The 13,310-nt window shown below is 40.4% G+C and overlaps 1 protein-coding gene across 2 annotated transcripts in view; it reads left to right on the plus strand.

The window, feature by feature from the left end:
- Positions 1-12,730, plus strand: part of LOC310945601 (spermatid perinuclear RNA-binding protein-like) — an 89,892-nt gene extending 77,162 nt beyond the window's left edge. For both annotated transcript variants that reach the window (XM_083911741.1, XM_083911742.1), the window contains 7 exons: positions 2,702-2,910; positions 3,899-4,048; positions 6,065-6,199; positions 7,676-7,816; positions 8,107-8,230; positions 9,941-9,991; positions 10,095-12,730. In XM_083911741.1, coding sequence (XP_083767867.1) covers positions 2,702-2,910; positions 3,899-4,048; positions 6,065-6,199; positions 7,676-7,816; positions 8,107-8,230; positions 9,941-9,991; positions 10,095-10,180 — 896 coding nt within the window. In that variant the 3' untranslated portion in view covers positions 10,181-12,730. The remainder of the gene's footprint in view (positions 1-2,701; positions 2,911-3,898; positions 4,049-6,064; positions 6,200-7,675; positions 7,817-8,106; positions 8,231-9,940; positions 9,992-10,094) is intronic.
- Positions 12,731-13,310: the final 580 nt, after the last annotated feature.

The raw sequence follows: 13,310 nt of genomic DNA on the forward strand, positions 1-13,310 counted from the left end.
ACACACACACACACAGGCACACACAGGTACACACAGACACACACACAGTCACAGTAATTTAATCGGCCCTCTCTGGGACGTCGTCCCCGGGAACTCATCTGCTTCCAGTTCAAAGCCGGTGACGGGAAGAAGAGATAGAGAGGGATTAATATTGCAGTCTGCTGCCACGCAATTATCTCACCACACACACACACACACAGTGCACTAACACCTCCCCCTCTCTTCCTCGCAGAACCTGTCCATCAGCACCTTCGCATCCATCATCTCCTCACACAGCGTCTCCATTCATATTCACCCTTAGCCACACTTGAAGAGCCTCACATTCATCACACACACATACACACACACACACACACTCGCACGCACACGCACTGACTGCACAACAAAACACTGACACCTGTTGTACAGAAGGTGACATCTGTGGGGTGCTATATGGGGGAAAAAATAGAAGAGAGTATTAAAATAATTATCACAGCTAGGGGTGTTGGTTTTTATCATAACGGTAAGAATCATAGAAGCTACAATATCTATTGATGCCAGGGTTGTGGTCCTGTGAAGACCAATCTCTGAAGGCAGGAGCCGATTGTTTTGTATGAGGAAGTCAAAAAAAACTGGAGGACTGAACCAGTTTAAACTGGGCTGGAGGACCAAACGAGTTTAAACTGGGCTGGAGGACCAAACCAGTTTAAACTGGGCTGGAGGACCAAACCAGTTTAAACTGGGCTGGAGGATCTGCTGGGACATGTAGTAGTTACCTGGATGTAACTACAGTTCTATGAGGATGTGCTCAACCTTTTTTACAGAGAAAGTAGACTGACTGGTTTCCCAGTGTCCAATAATCTTATACATCTTGTTTTAGTCATTTTGCTACCCTTTGGGATTGTTTTGCATCTATTTTAAGTCTTTTTGAATCTTTTTGTTGTGGTTTTTCATCTTTTTTAGTCATTTTAATCTTTTTGTATCGGTTTTTCATCTATTTTAGCAAATTTGCATCTTATTGTGGTCCCATCCATGTAGATTGCTCAGCTGACAGTGTTGGAAAAAAGCCTTTATTACAGAGACAGTCAGCACTTTTTACTCTTGATAGATGTCACCAAGTGTCACGGTTTCATTTCACTTCGTGTGTGAGATATTAATGCTGCAGCTCCGGGAAGGCAGAGAGCCCTCCTCACCTCTCGTCAGTGTGGAGGTGTGAAGAGTCTCTGTGTAACACCAGGGTCGGTGTCCTCTCATCAGCTAGTTATCAACAGGGACAGAGCTCAGACACTCTTTTATTACCCTGATGGAGTCCGTGCTCAAGAGCTCAGCGAGTCTCTTTACGTTTTAAGTTTCGTCTTCCAGGTTCGTCAGCACACACTTTGATTTGAAATCTGTTTTTCGATCATAATAACAATTGAAGGGACCAGAGGCGTTGCATGTTTACTACAAACCTCATAGCAGCAAAATGTTTAGCTGTAGATCATTTATTGCAAATATTTTTTTAAGGCAGCCTGCGCTGTTCTAAGAATTTAAGTCACAGTTAATTCTTGATTAATCGCTGAGTTGTATGGTTTCTTAAATGGTGAAACATGTTCATGTTTCCAAAGCCCCAAGGTGACGTCCTCAAATGTCTTGTTTTGTCCACAACTCAAAGGTGTTCAGTTTCCTGTCACAGAGGAGGAAAGAAAACAGGAAATATTCACATTTACAAAGCCGAAATGTACTTTTTTAATCTGTAATCAAAACAGTTGATGATTAATTTAACAGTTGACAAATAATTAATGATTCCATCAATCAACCATCCAATAATAAATTAAACTGAAAAAAAAAATTGAAAAATTATACTTGGTACCTCTTTCGACAGGTAGGTTCAAGGTTGCTGGTCTTTTTTTCTTTTCTTTTTTCTTTTTAAGTTATATGAATATTGTGTGTATATATATATATATATATATATATATATATATATATATATATATATATATATATTGTAGGTAGATCTGTTTCTTTTTATAGCTTTTGTACTTTGAAATGAATGAAGTTCATTTGGAACATGTGTTACTCCCACATTAATATGAACCACTTTCATCTTCAGCGTTACCAAAAACCTGAGCTGCGTGTTTCCTTTCACTCGTACATGTGTTACGACCAGTGAAGCCCTGATCCTTATTGTTCCCACATTAATCCCATTTATTCCCCCTTCACATACTTTATGTTCCCTTCTGCTTGAAAATCATTGAACTGCGCAACTTCAGAACATTTCAAGAGTGTGCTGATTTATTTCCATACTTTTCCGAAATGAATGGAAATCAATGGCTGCCTGGAAGTGTAGAAAAGATACATCCAACCATCTCAGGCTGCAGCTGAAACTTCAAAAAACACCGCCATCATCGTCTTTTGAGAACACACTACTGGTCCTTGAAATCTGCCTACCTGCATTTTGAAACCTCAGTAATGTTAACAGCAATTCAACCTGCTGTAATTGAATTCTTTGAACTACTACTACTCTTGAATATTGCTGTCCTTCTAATTCTTGCAAGCACTTGTTGAGTTTTATTAAAGTGTTATATGTAATCTTTAATACAGTTTAAAATCATGTTCTTACATCAATCCAACCAGTGTCAGATCAGAGTCTTTGTGTTGTTTTATTATGCAGCATTAAATCTGTGACCCAGAGATGTGTCCTCATGTCCTGTCGCTAACGTGAACGTCTCTCCTCCTTTAGTGCTGGACTGGAGGATGACGGATCCGAACCACCCCATGAACGCTCTGATGCGTCTCAATCAGATCCACCCGGGCCTCCAGTACCGCCTGCTGTCTCAGTCCGGCCCAGTGCACGCTCCGGTCTTCACCATGTCGGTGGAGATCCAGGGAACCACGTATCAGGCCACCGGGAACTCAAAGAGAACCGCCAAGCTCCAAGTGGCCCTCAAGGTATGACAACTTTTGTGGGGGAAAGCCTGAAAACTCAGAGCCTATTGTAGAAAAGCAATAACTTATAATGTCTTCAATAAGTCATTAAAAACATACTATACTATTACTTTATTTTAAACTTTTGTCGACATGCTATAATATGAATACTTTTAAAAGCCCTAATATAGTTTGTTTAAAAAGTCATTGTATGTGGAAAAAAAGGCATAGTAAAGTATGTTGAAAAAATGTTGGAAAAAAAGTCATAGTATGTTTAAAAAAAAGTCATAGTATTGTTTGTCGAAAACATGTCGAAGAAAATTGCGGTATTGTATGTTGAAAAAGTCAAAATATAAAATGTCTAAAGCAGTCATGGGATCATTTGTTGAAAAAAGTCAGAATAGTGTGAGATAAATAAGCCAAAAAAGTAATTGTATAATATTTCGGGGGGGAAATAATCATAGTTAAGTATGGTGAAAAAGTAAAAAAAAAGTCAAGGTATAAAATGTCCAAAATATGCTTAAATCAGTCATAGCCTATCTTAAACAGTCATGACATAGTGTGTTGAAAAAAGTCATAAAATAGTGTGTCCCAAAATAAAGTGGATGAGAGAACAGAGGATGTTTCATTTGTGTCAAAGCTTCTATTGAACATGTTAAGTTGGACTGCTCACACTTTCTGAGGTTCACACATTTATTCTTTTAGTCACACATTCCCAGTACAGCCATTACGTGTCGTTGTCGTCGTCGTCGTCGTCGTCGTCGCTGCTGCTGCTGTTGTTGTCGTTGTTGTCGTCGTCGTTGTTGTCGTTTTTGTTGTTGTTGATGGCCACTTTGCAGCCTCACTGCAGCTTCTGTCAGGTGGAAGGACGTCTTGATATTGGATGTGAACATGTCGGGACATTAGAGCAAATGACTTTTACAATTAGATGGTCAGCGTGAGCGCAGTTAGGGACCGGTCTATTTACTGAAGGTAATGAAATAATGAACCATGCGTGGTGTGTCCTCCCCAGGCGCTGCAGGCTCTGGGATTCGTGCTCGGTGGCGACGGAGATGTGGATTCCCTGAGCGCCGACGAGAAATCAGATGGCGAAGGCAAGAACGACAGGATGTCCACCAGCTCCAGCTCCACCTCCATCACCTCCTCCACAGACACACAGGAGGTGGGGAACGCACACAGACACACACACACACACACACACACACACACACAGATTATTAACACCATCTCACCAGCCTGTGATGTGATGAAGGTTCCTAACACACTACAGCATGTCGATAAAGAGGTTAATTCACAATTCTAATTTTAGTTAAAGTGTCAGGTCTTGAATGAATAATTTTAAGTCACTGAGGACAAAAGTGCCAAAATAATGTAAAAAATGTAATCTTCTCTTTCTGAGACTCTCCATCTGTAGAATGTATAAAATATAAACATAAATAAATACATGTGTGCAGAAAACACTGAACACTCTGAGCCTTTGGCAGGAAAATGGTCTCATCTGAAAAGATATTTCATAAATTAAAAAGCCTCTGGTTTTTGATCCTTCTCATGTTGGTACGTGTAGTTAAAAATCAACTATTAATAATTTGTGCTTTATAGCACTTTTAAAAAACAGGTTATTAATGTATGACAAACTCTAAAAAACCAAGAGTTAAGGTAAAAACTGTAATAATACAGTAAAAAAAATAAAGCACAAAAAATAGAATGAAATACACAAATAATATAATAGTACAGAAACAAAAATTGCTACTATGACTGCAACTAAGATTAAAAACAGAATCAATTTATTACCATTAAACAACATAAATTGGATGATTTTCCATTTTCAGATGATTATCTTCATTTCAGAGGCCTGAAGTTTGTAGTTGTCATAACAGATAATATTGATATTAAGTTATAATTAAACAAAAGCATACCAATACTTGACAGAGAGCCCGACTTTGTGGCCTTTTTTTCATCATTTGCTATGAATGTAAAATGATTGTTGGCTGTATTTTCACATAGTATAGAATATCAAAAAAGGCATCGCATTTTTTGGTTTTGTAAACTTTTTTTTTTATTAATTAAGTTTTCCATACAATATATGAATGTTCATACTTTTTTAGCTGTATGGCATAAGTACACATTATATTAAAATAGTAAACAAGGAACATTTACAGAGAAAGCATAAATAGCCATTCCAAAATGTGAATGTCAAAGGCATCCATCTAGAAGAAGAAAAGCATAATAGAAGAAATAAAGAAAGTGGTACTAATCGTTTCCCAATCTAAATCACAGTAGCAGAGGATCGTATATTGTTGAACAAGTCATGAAAAAGTCATAGAATGTCAAAAAATGTTTAAAAAATAGTCATTGTATAATACCGTATTTTCCGGAGTTTAAGTCGCACCGGCTAAAAAATGCATAATGAAGAAGAAAAAAACATGTATAAGTTGCATTCTTCGGGGGAAATTTATTTTATGAAATCAGAGACCAAGATCAGACATTTCATCTAAGGAGAAAGTCATTTATATTCATCGCCTTGGCAACGACCTGGGCGTGGAGACGTCATTGCACCATTGACCAGCCTGTCTCTGCAGCACGGTGTTCCAGCACGAGTTTGTGAACTTTTTCCTCTTCTGTGGCCATCTAGCTTTCAGCCCGAGATTAGCTTTTTTTGTTTTTCTTCATTTAAACAATTTCCCCCTGGGATTATTACAGTATTTCTGATCTGATCTGATTGCAGTTCAAGTATCCTCAGCTTTTCGCCAAACTCCTTTCTCTCTGCTGCTCGATTACCGTTTTCATCTTCAGTTGTACAGTAATAGAGTAATAGTAGGAGCGTACACTGGCACACAAGTCTAGAGTTCCCTATGTCAGTGTGAAAATAACAAACATGTGAAATATCATATTTTGATATATGTCGCACCACAGTATAAGTCGCAGAAACAACCAAATCATGAAAAATGTGTGGCTTATAGTCTGGAGGATACGGTGTGTCGGAAAAAATAATGAAAAAAAGTCATACATACAACACAGTTTTTGACAAACTTGTGGTAAAATAGACAAAAAAAAGATAATTAATTAATTAAAAATTTAAAAATAAAACTAGAGTAGACTAACTGAGTAGGAAAGGCTCCAAAAGGATCCAGTATGTGAAAAGAAACCTGAAGACTCTCCTCTCTCTGTCCGTCTGCAGTCCAGAGCTCCAGGCCCGATTCTGACGGCGGGAGGTAAAAACCCGGTGATGGAGCTGAATGAGAAACGGCGTGGCCTCAAATACGAGCTGATATCGGAGAGCGGCAGCAGCTATGACAAGCGCTTCATCATCGAGGTAGGATTACACATGTGCGCACAGCTTCGTAGACTTCCTGTCTGCCTTTCAGAGGGTGCTATTAGGAATTGATGAGGGAGGGAGGGAGCGTGTTTGATGTCGGGGGCTTCCTGCATATCAAAACATCTTCACACACTTTTTTTTTTTTTTTTTTAAAAGCCAAAGAAAAAAAAGTTTTGAAAGAAAGCTGAGCATGAAAGCAATTTCACCCTGTGAATCAGTCGGAAGGAGTTCGTTTTTGTTCATGTAGTTTGTATAAGGAAAACGAAAAAATGTATGTATGTAAGTCCGTATATTCCGTCCAGTCTGTGTAGAAGAAACAAAAGAAGCATTTAGTTAGCGTCATCCATGCTGAAGCAGATAAAGAATAGTGTCATCAACAAAGAAATGATTCTTTGTTACGCTACTGATGCTTTTATCCATGTGGGTACGAAACAAAAATGTATGTATGTAAGCCCGTATTTTCAGTCCAGTCTGTGTAGAAGAAACAAAAGAAGCATTTAGTTAGCGTCATCCATGCTGAATAAAGAGTAGTGTCTTCAACAAAGAATCATTACGCTACTGATGCTTTTATCCAAAAGCATGTGCCTTCAACCATGTGGGTACGAAACAAAGGTACAACTTCATCAAATGTGCTGAACCGCTTATAGTGCTGCACCAGGGCTGCCCAACCCTGCTCCTGGAGGGCCACTGTCCTGCATGTTTTAGGTTTCTCTCTGCTCCAACACACTTGAGTCTAAAGATTTTCACACCTGTGACACACTTCAGCTGCTTGATAACGAGCACATCATTAGCTTCAGGTGTGTTGGAGCAGAGTGAAACCTAAAACATGCAGGACAGTGGCCCCTCCAGGAGCAGGGCTGGGCAGCCCTGTGCTACATCATACTGACTTTATTCGATGACATGTTTATGATATACTATAATGTTACTTTCTATGCTACAACTTTCTTACATTACATGTAACTTCTTCTGTAACTCCTTTATTTATTGAGGGGGAGAACACTGAGAGCAGTGTTCTCTTTTTCAGGAAGGCCCTGATCACATTCACACACTTTCACATTCACACCTGGAAGCTGCCCATCTGCTGGCCACTGAGCAGCTCCACTGGCCTTTTATCCACTTTCTGTACTATTTTTTTACTTTCTCTACTATGACTTTTTAAAGACATTTTTACAGTGGAATGGTTGTGCACTAAATTACATTGCAACTAATGATTATTTTCGTAGATGAACTATCTGGCATACCGTAGTGAACAATGTCCATCATCAAAAGCCCAAGATGACCCAAAAATACTCTTAATCTAATACTCTTAATACTTTTAATCGGTAGTTTTAGCTCCAATTCTATAAATCTCTTAACCAGCTAATCATTTTAGCCCTACTGAAAGATGAACATCAAGATAAAAAAAGAAACATTACATTTCCACTCTATACAAACTTCATCAGAAGACGTCCTCCTCTCTGTGTGCCGTGACAGGTGGAGGTGGACAAGCAGGTGTTTCGGGGAACGGGTCCCAATAAGAAAGTAGCCAAAGCCAGCGCAGCACTCGCCGCCCTGAACAGCCTGTTCTCTGGCTCCAAATCTACGAGCAACAAGAAGAAAAGGCCCAACCCCCCTGTGAGTACATCAAGTGTTTCTACAGTCAGCTTTCAGTCAAACCATCATGTGCAGTGCTCATATGCGCCCGCTGTGTGTGTGTGTGTGTGTGTGTGTGTGTGTGTGTGTGTGTGTGTGTGTGTGTGTGTGTGTGTGTGTGTGTGTGTGTGTGTGTGTGTGTGTGTGTGTGTGTGTGTGTGTGTGTGTGTGTGTGTGTGTGTGTGTGTGTGTGTGTGTGTGTGTGTGTGTGTGTGTGTGTGTGTGTGTGTGTGTGTGTGTGTGTGTGTGTGTGTGTGTGTGTGTGTGTTTAGCCAAAGCGGCCCGTAGCCTCAGTGCTGACCCTCCCGGCCCTCGCTGCCAGACCTCCACGTGTCCCCGTCATCCCCAGAGCTCCCTACATCAGCACCCCGCCCACACATGGATACATCCCCCCTGGTGAGTGCAGCAGCAGGACAAAGGACCTGAATACATCTCATACTGCAGCTGTTTCACATCAGAAGATTACAAGTTTGAAATAATCTGCTTCTTTTTATTATACGATTTATAAGCAAAAGGCAAAGGAGAGAAGCAAAGTTTATCCTAAACAACAGTTATTTAACATAAAGAATGGATCGACAAATGTGCGACATATTGTTGTTTCACTTTGGACAAATGTGATAATTGGCTGGTAAAATTACAGTTTTTATAGCAGGTTCATGTACAGTCTTAATTATAACATCAAAATGGATTTATTCATCAGAAAAGTAATCAAAAGGCTCCACATGTGCACGGCAGTACTTTAAAAAGAGGACATTTAGGGTTATCAATTAGGTTTTGTGTTAAGGGTTTAAGAGGAAATACATTAATTTGCTTTCTGGCAGAGAATTAGATGAGAGGATTAACAGTGATTGTATGCATGTACAGTAGATACAAAGCTAGCAGCTTGTTAGCTTAGCACAAACACTGCAAACAGCCCGCCTGGCTCTTAAAGTGAAATTCCGGCATAAAATCATCCCAGGGTCTTTTTTGGAAAATTCGGTCATCAAATAATCCATCGAGACAATTTTTTTCAGTATATGAAAGATTAACTTGGATATCAGAGAGTGGCTAACAGCCTGCCGCGGCTAACATGGATTAGCTGGGGGCAGCAAGTTGAACATATTCAAAAGTCTTTTTTAACCACTAATACGGCTCCAAATACCACCAAACCTCTGCAGCAGCATGAGAAGAGTCCCTACACATAAAACAAAGCACCAACAACGTAGTTAGTGAACCCAGAGTTTATTAAAAGAGTGTTTTAAAGACTTACCTACTGGCCCCTGTACACTGGCCCCCAGGTAAAGACGACTAGCCTACAACTTGAAGTGAAGTGAGACAGAAGGGTTTGTGTTTGTATCTTTCCCGGCTGCCAAACAAAAATGAAAGCTTACAACCCAGAAACTTTTCATTGGCTGCCATTGCCGTACTCTGACCGTGCTCTGATAAACCAGTGGCTTATTGTTTTGAATCTGGACAATGAGACGCCGATGGAGACGCTTAGGCAAGGGGATTAGCGTGATTGAAGAAGAATGCCATTCCACATTGTTGGTGCTTTGTTTTCTATGTCAGGACTCTTCTCGTGCTACTGCAGAGGTTTGCTGTTATTTTGAGTATTAGTGGATAAAAAAGATGCTTTAAGTTGTTCAACTCCCCGTCCCGAGCCATCCGGGTTAGCCGCTGCAGTGTCCGCTAATAGTTTATACACAAAAAAAAATGTCTCACTGGCTTATTTAATGAACGAAAAGTTATTTAAGAAATAAGCAACAGACTAGAAGGTAATTGAAATAATTAATTACAACCTTAAAGTCAAGTTAATCAAAATGTTTTTTTTCTTAAAAAAAACTTCTAATTAATATTTCAAAACGGTTTGTTTGCCACATAAAAGCATGTTTAGAATATTTCATTTTGCTCTTTAACTGCATCAGTAAGTTTAGAAATGTTCATTAAAAAGTTGAGTTCCTCTTTAACTGAACTTGTTCTTGATATATTCTGTGAACTATGAGGAGAAACAAGAAACAATGTTGAAAAACCGCATGAAGGATCATCTCCTGCCAGCTGCGTACATTAATATTCATCATCACTTTGTCTTTTGTGCAGTAATTCCAACGTCTCTCGTCTTTCTTTAAGGCTTTGGTGCTCCCTATGGTTACAGCCCTGCAGGCGCCCTCCCTCCCTACGGTAAACTCACAATCACTCTCTCTGATCAATAATCCATCCATTTCTTCATCAGTACATCTCATCATTTGAGTTTTTTTATTTTTATGTGTTTGCTCTTCCTCAGGTTTTCCCTCCAGAATTCCCTCAGTAGTTGTCCCAGTCATCCGAGTTCCCACAACATACCCCATCTCCCACCTCTACCCCTATTAGGAACCTCACCTCACCCACTTCACAGGAAGCTGCTTGTTAAACTTACATCCGGACTTTTACTGCACATTCACAACACAAGCTTCAAACAGCAAAAACCAACGCTGGAATCCACAAACGTTTGACCTGTAAACCCAAACGTCAGTACCACTGTTGTAAAGCAAGTTCCCTCGTTAGCAACCAGCCACATCAAACCGGGCCATTAGAAAGTGTGGCAGAGCAGAGTTTCACCAATAAGCTCTTTGGTCTCAAATCATTATGTGACAAAAAAACTGAGTGCTTAGGGCGCACTCACACTGTCCATCCGTACCGTGCCCAAGCATGTTTCACTGCTAAAGTCTAGTTCGTTTGACCAGTGGGAGTGCAACCGTACAGCGTCTAGTTGCGGCACGCTTGCCGGCCACGGTCCGTTTGGGAGAGGTGGGCCTTTATAAAGCACGTTTGTACATGTACGAGCACGAGCGTGCGCACGTGTACGAGCACGAGGCCTACGGCGACCTCTCTGAGGTCATTTCCTGTGCGCCTGTTGGGACATATAAAAAAGAAGGAGGGACCATGCGCAGACATTTAAAACAATGGCGGCGAAAGGTCCACGTTGGTGTGATGCAGAGGTGGAGTGTTTCTTAAGGAGGGAACTAAACACCGTGCACTGTGGGATTCACTCAACAGAGACTATAGGGAACTAAAATGAAACGGACTGTGACAACAAAGTATCCAACATAGGTTACTAAAATATCTTTTGTAAGGAACACATTAAACACTTAACATACACCAGCTACTAAATAAACCATTATGTAAACAAGGGAACTAAATAAATAAACTATGAGGAGCTTAACCTCTCTGTGGGGAACTAACAGCAAAACAAAACAATGTATTTTTCTGACTTTCGGACATGAATCTGCTACTTTTTTTCTCGCAAATTTGCCACTTTTTTCTTGAAACATTAGCCCCGGGTCAGTTATTGATTATTTATTTTCATACGTGGCCCTAATATGCTGTCGTATACATCTCATCCGTAGGGAACTAAATTAATGACTAAACATACACACTACCTATTATAATCTACAGTAAGAAACTAAACAGTCACTGTAGGGAAAGAAAAAAAACGTCAACTATTTACACAATGGAGGGAACTAACTTAACCTATAGGGAACTTAACACACACACACACACACACACACACACACACACACACACACACACAGGTTAACTACTAACTGTAAAAAGCCTAATAGATGTCAGCTGTAGGGAACTAATTGAACTAGTTTAATTTCTCTTTTTTTATAATGGTGTTTTTTGTTTCTGTGAATATAATAATAAGAAACGACTTTACAATAATCAGTTGCACCGAGGAAGCTTTTTTTCTTTTGTTTGGACGTTGGAAGTTTGAGTTGACAGTTGCTGTTGTTGTCGAGTATTTGAGCTATTGAGCCATTTTGTGTTGACTTGAAAATACTTTCTTCTGAGGGAGATATTTTGTTTTGACCTGTTTGTAGATTATATTCTGTTGAAATAAATGAATATTTTTGTCAACAGCTGAGTAACTTGTGATTCATACACGATTTAATCCACAAATATCCTGGGGAGATTTAAAGTTACTTAATCTTTACAAGGGCAACATCCCGCGAGATTTCACAACGAGACTTCTCCATCTTTCCATAATCCAGTCAGACACTTGTGATAACACTCAGAGCCTGTCAGGGTAAAGCAGGGCTATTCAATTGGCGGCCCCCGGTCCGGATCCGGCCCACGTGGGAAAATTTTCTGACCCTTTGAGTCGAAGCCTGTTTGAAAAAGTCATTCATGGCCGCGGTCCTCTCTCATCTATCTCAGCGCAACTGTCTCAGCGCGTCAAATATCGGCGCGCTGGGAGACTTCCTGTCCACGTGCGGCCTCAACGCTCCAAACGCTCTTCTTCGTGGGTTTCTGAATCCTCCAGGCAAGAGCTTGCCAAGCTCTGGTTTTTCTTGCAATCGTTTCTGTGTGGGGAAAATCCGTGGTTAAATCACCACCACAATCTCTCTTTCTACTCTGAAAAAAAGAAAGTTGTCACAGAAAACCGTCAGTTCACCAGAGAATGGACAGAGAAGTTTTAGTTTCGGTCTCTGTGAAGCCCGTGTTTACTCTGCAGCCATATCGACTTCAAAATACTCCTCCTCACCTGCAAAGCTCTCCACCATCTGGCACCACCCTACCTCTCTGACCTCCTTACCCCCCACCGCCCCTCCCGAGCCCTCCGATCCTCCTCCTCCCTAACTCTGACCATGCCACCTTCCAAACTCAAAACCTTCGGACACAGAGCTTTCTCTAGAACTGCACCCCGACTCTGGAACTCTCTCCCCCAGCCCATCCGCGACTCTCCATCACTCACAACATTTAAATCCCGTCTAAAAACCTTCCTTTTCTCACAAGCCTACAACCTCCCCTACCCATAACTACATTCACTCCCGGCCTCTCCCCCCGACCCCCCCCCACCCTCCTTCCGCTCTCCTCACCCATTTCAGCCCCTCCCCTTGACCCCCCCCCCCCCCCCCCCCACTGCTCTTCAATCCATCCCCCCACCTCTATTGTTGTACCTGTTTCTGGCTATTTGTCTGTATCACCATTACCCCATGCCCCCTTCGCCTTGCTTCCCTGTCATCCTTGTCTCCTGTTGTTTATCGTCTGTATATTATATGTCCTACTCTGTAAGCGACTTTGGGTCTCTGAAAAGCGCTATATAAAATAAATGAATTATTATTATTATTATTATATCTGTGTAAAGAGGATAAGGTGATAAAAATCATGCTACTCTGTATTTATGCTACGTTCATTTGTGTCAGTCCAGTTTCTGATGAATAAACTAAAGTTTCATATGTACTTGTCAGCCTGGTAAAGTAACTAGTAACTGAAGTAATCAGATAAATGCAGTGGAGTAAAAAGTAGAATATTTCCACTAATTTGTAGTGGAGTAGAAGAATGAAGTAGCATGGAAATAAAATACTCAAGTAAAGGACAAGAGCCTCAAACTTGTCCTTTAGTCCAATAATTAAGTGAAAACCTCTGGTTCACAGGTTTGTTCATTTAACAAGGATTGTTTTTGACAAACTTTGAGGCCATGACTAATATTTACATTGATAAAATAAAGACAATA

Source organism: Echiichthys vipera, assembly GCF_963691815.1.
Source record: "Echiichthys vipera genome assembly, chromosome: 4".
Lineage (NCBI taxonomy): Eukaryota > Metazoa > Chordata > Actinopteri > Perciformes > Trachinidae > Echiichthys > Echiichthys vipera.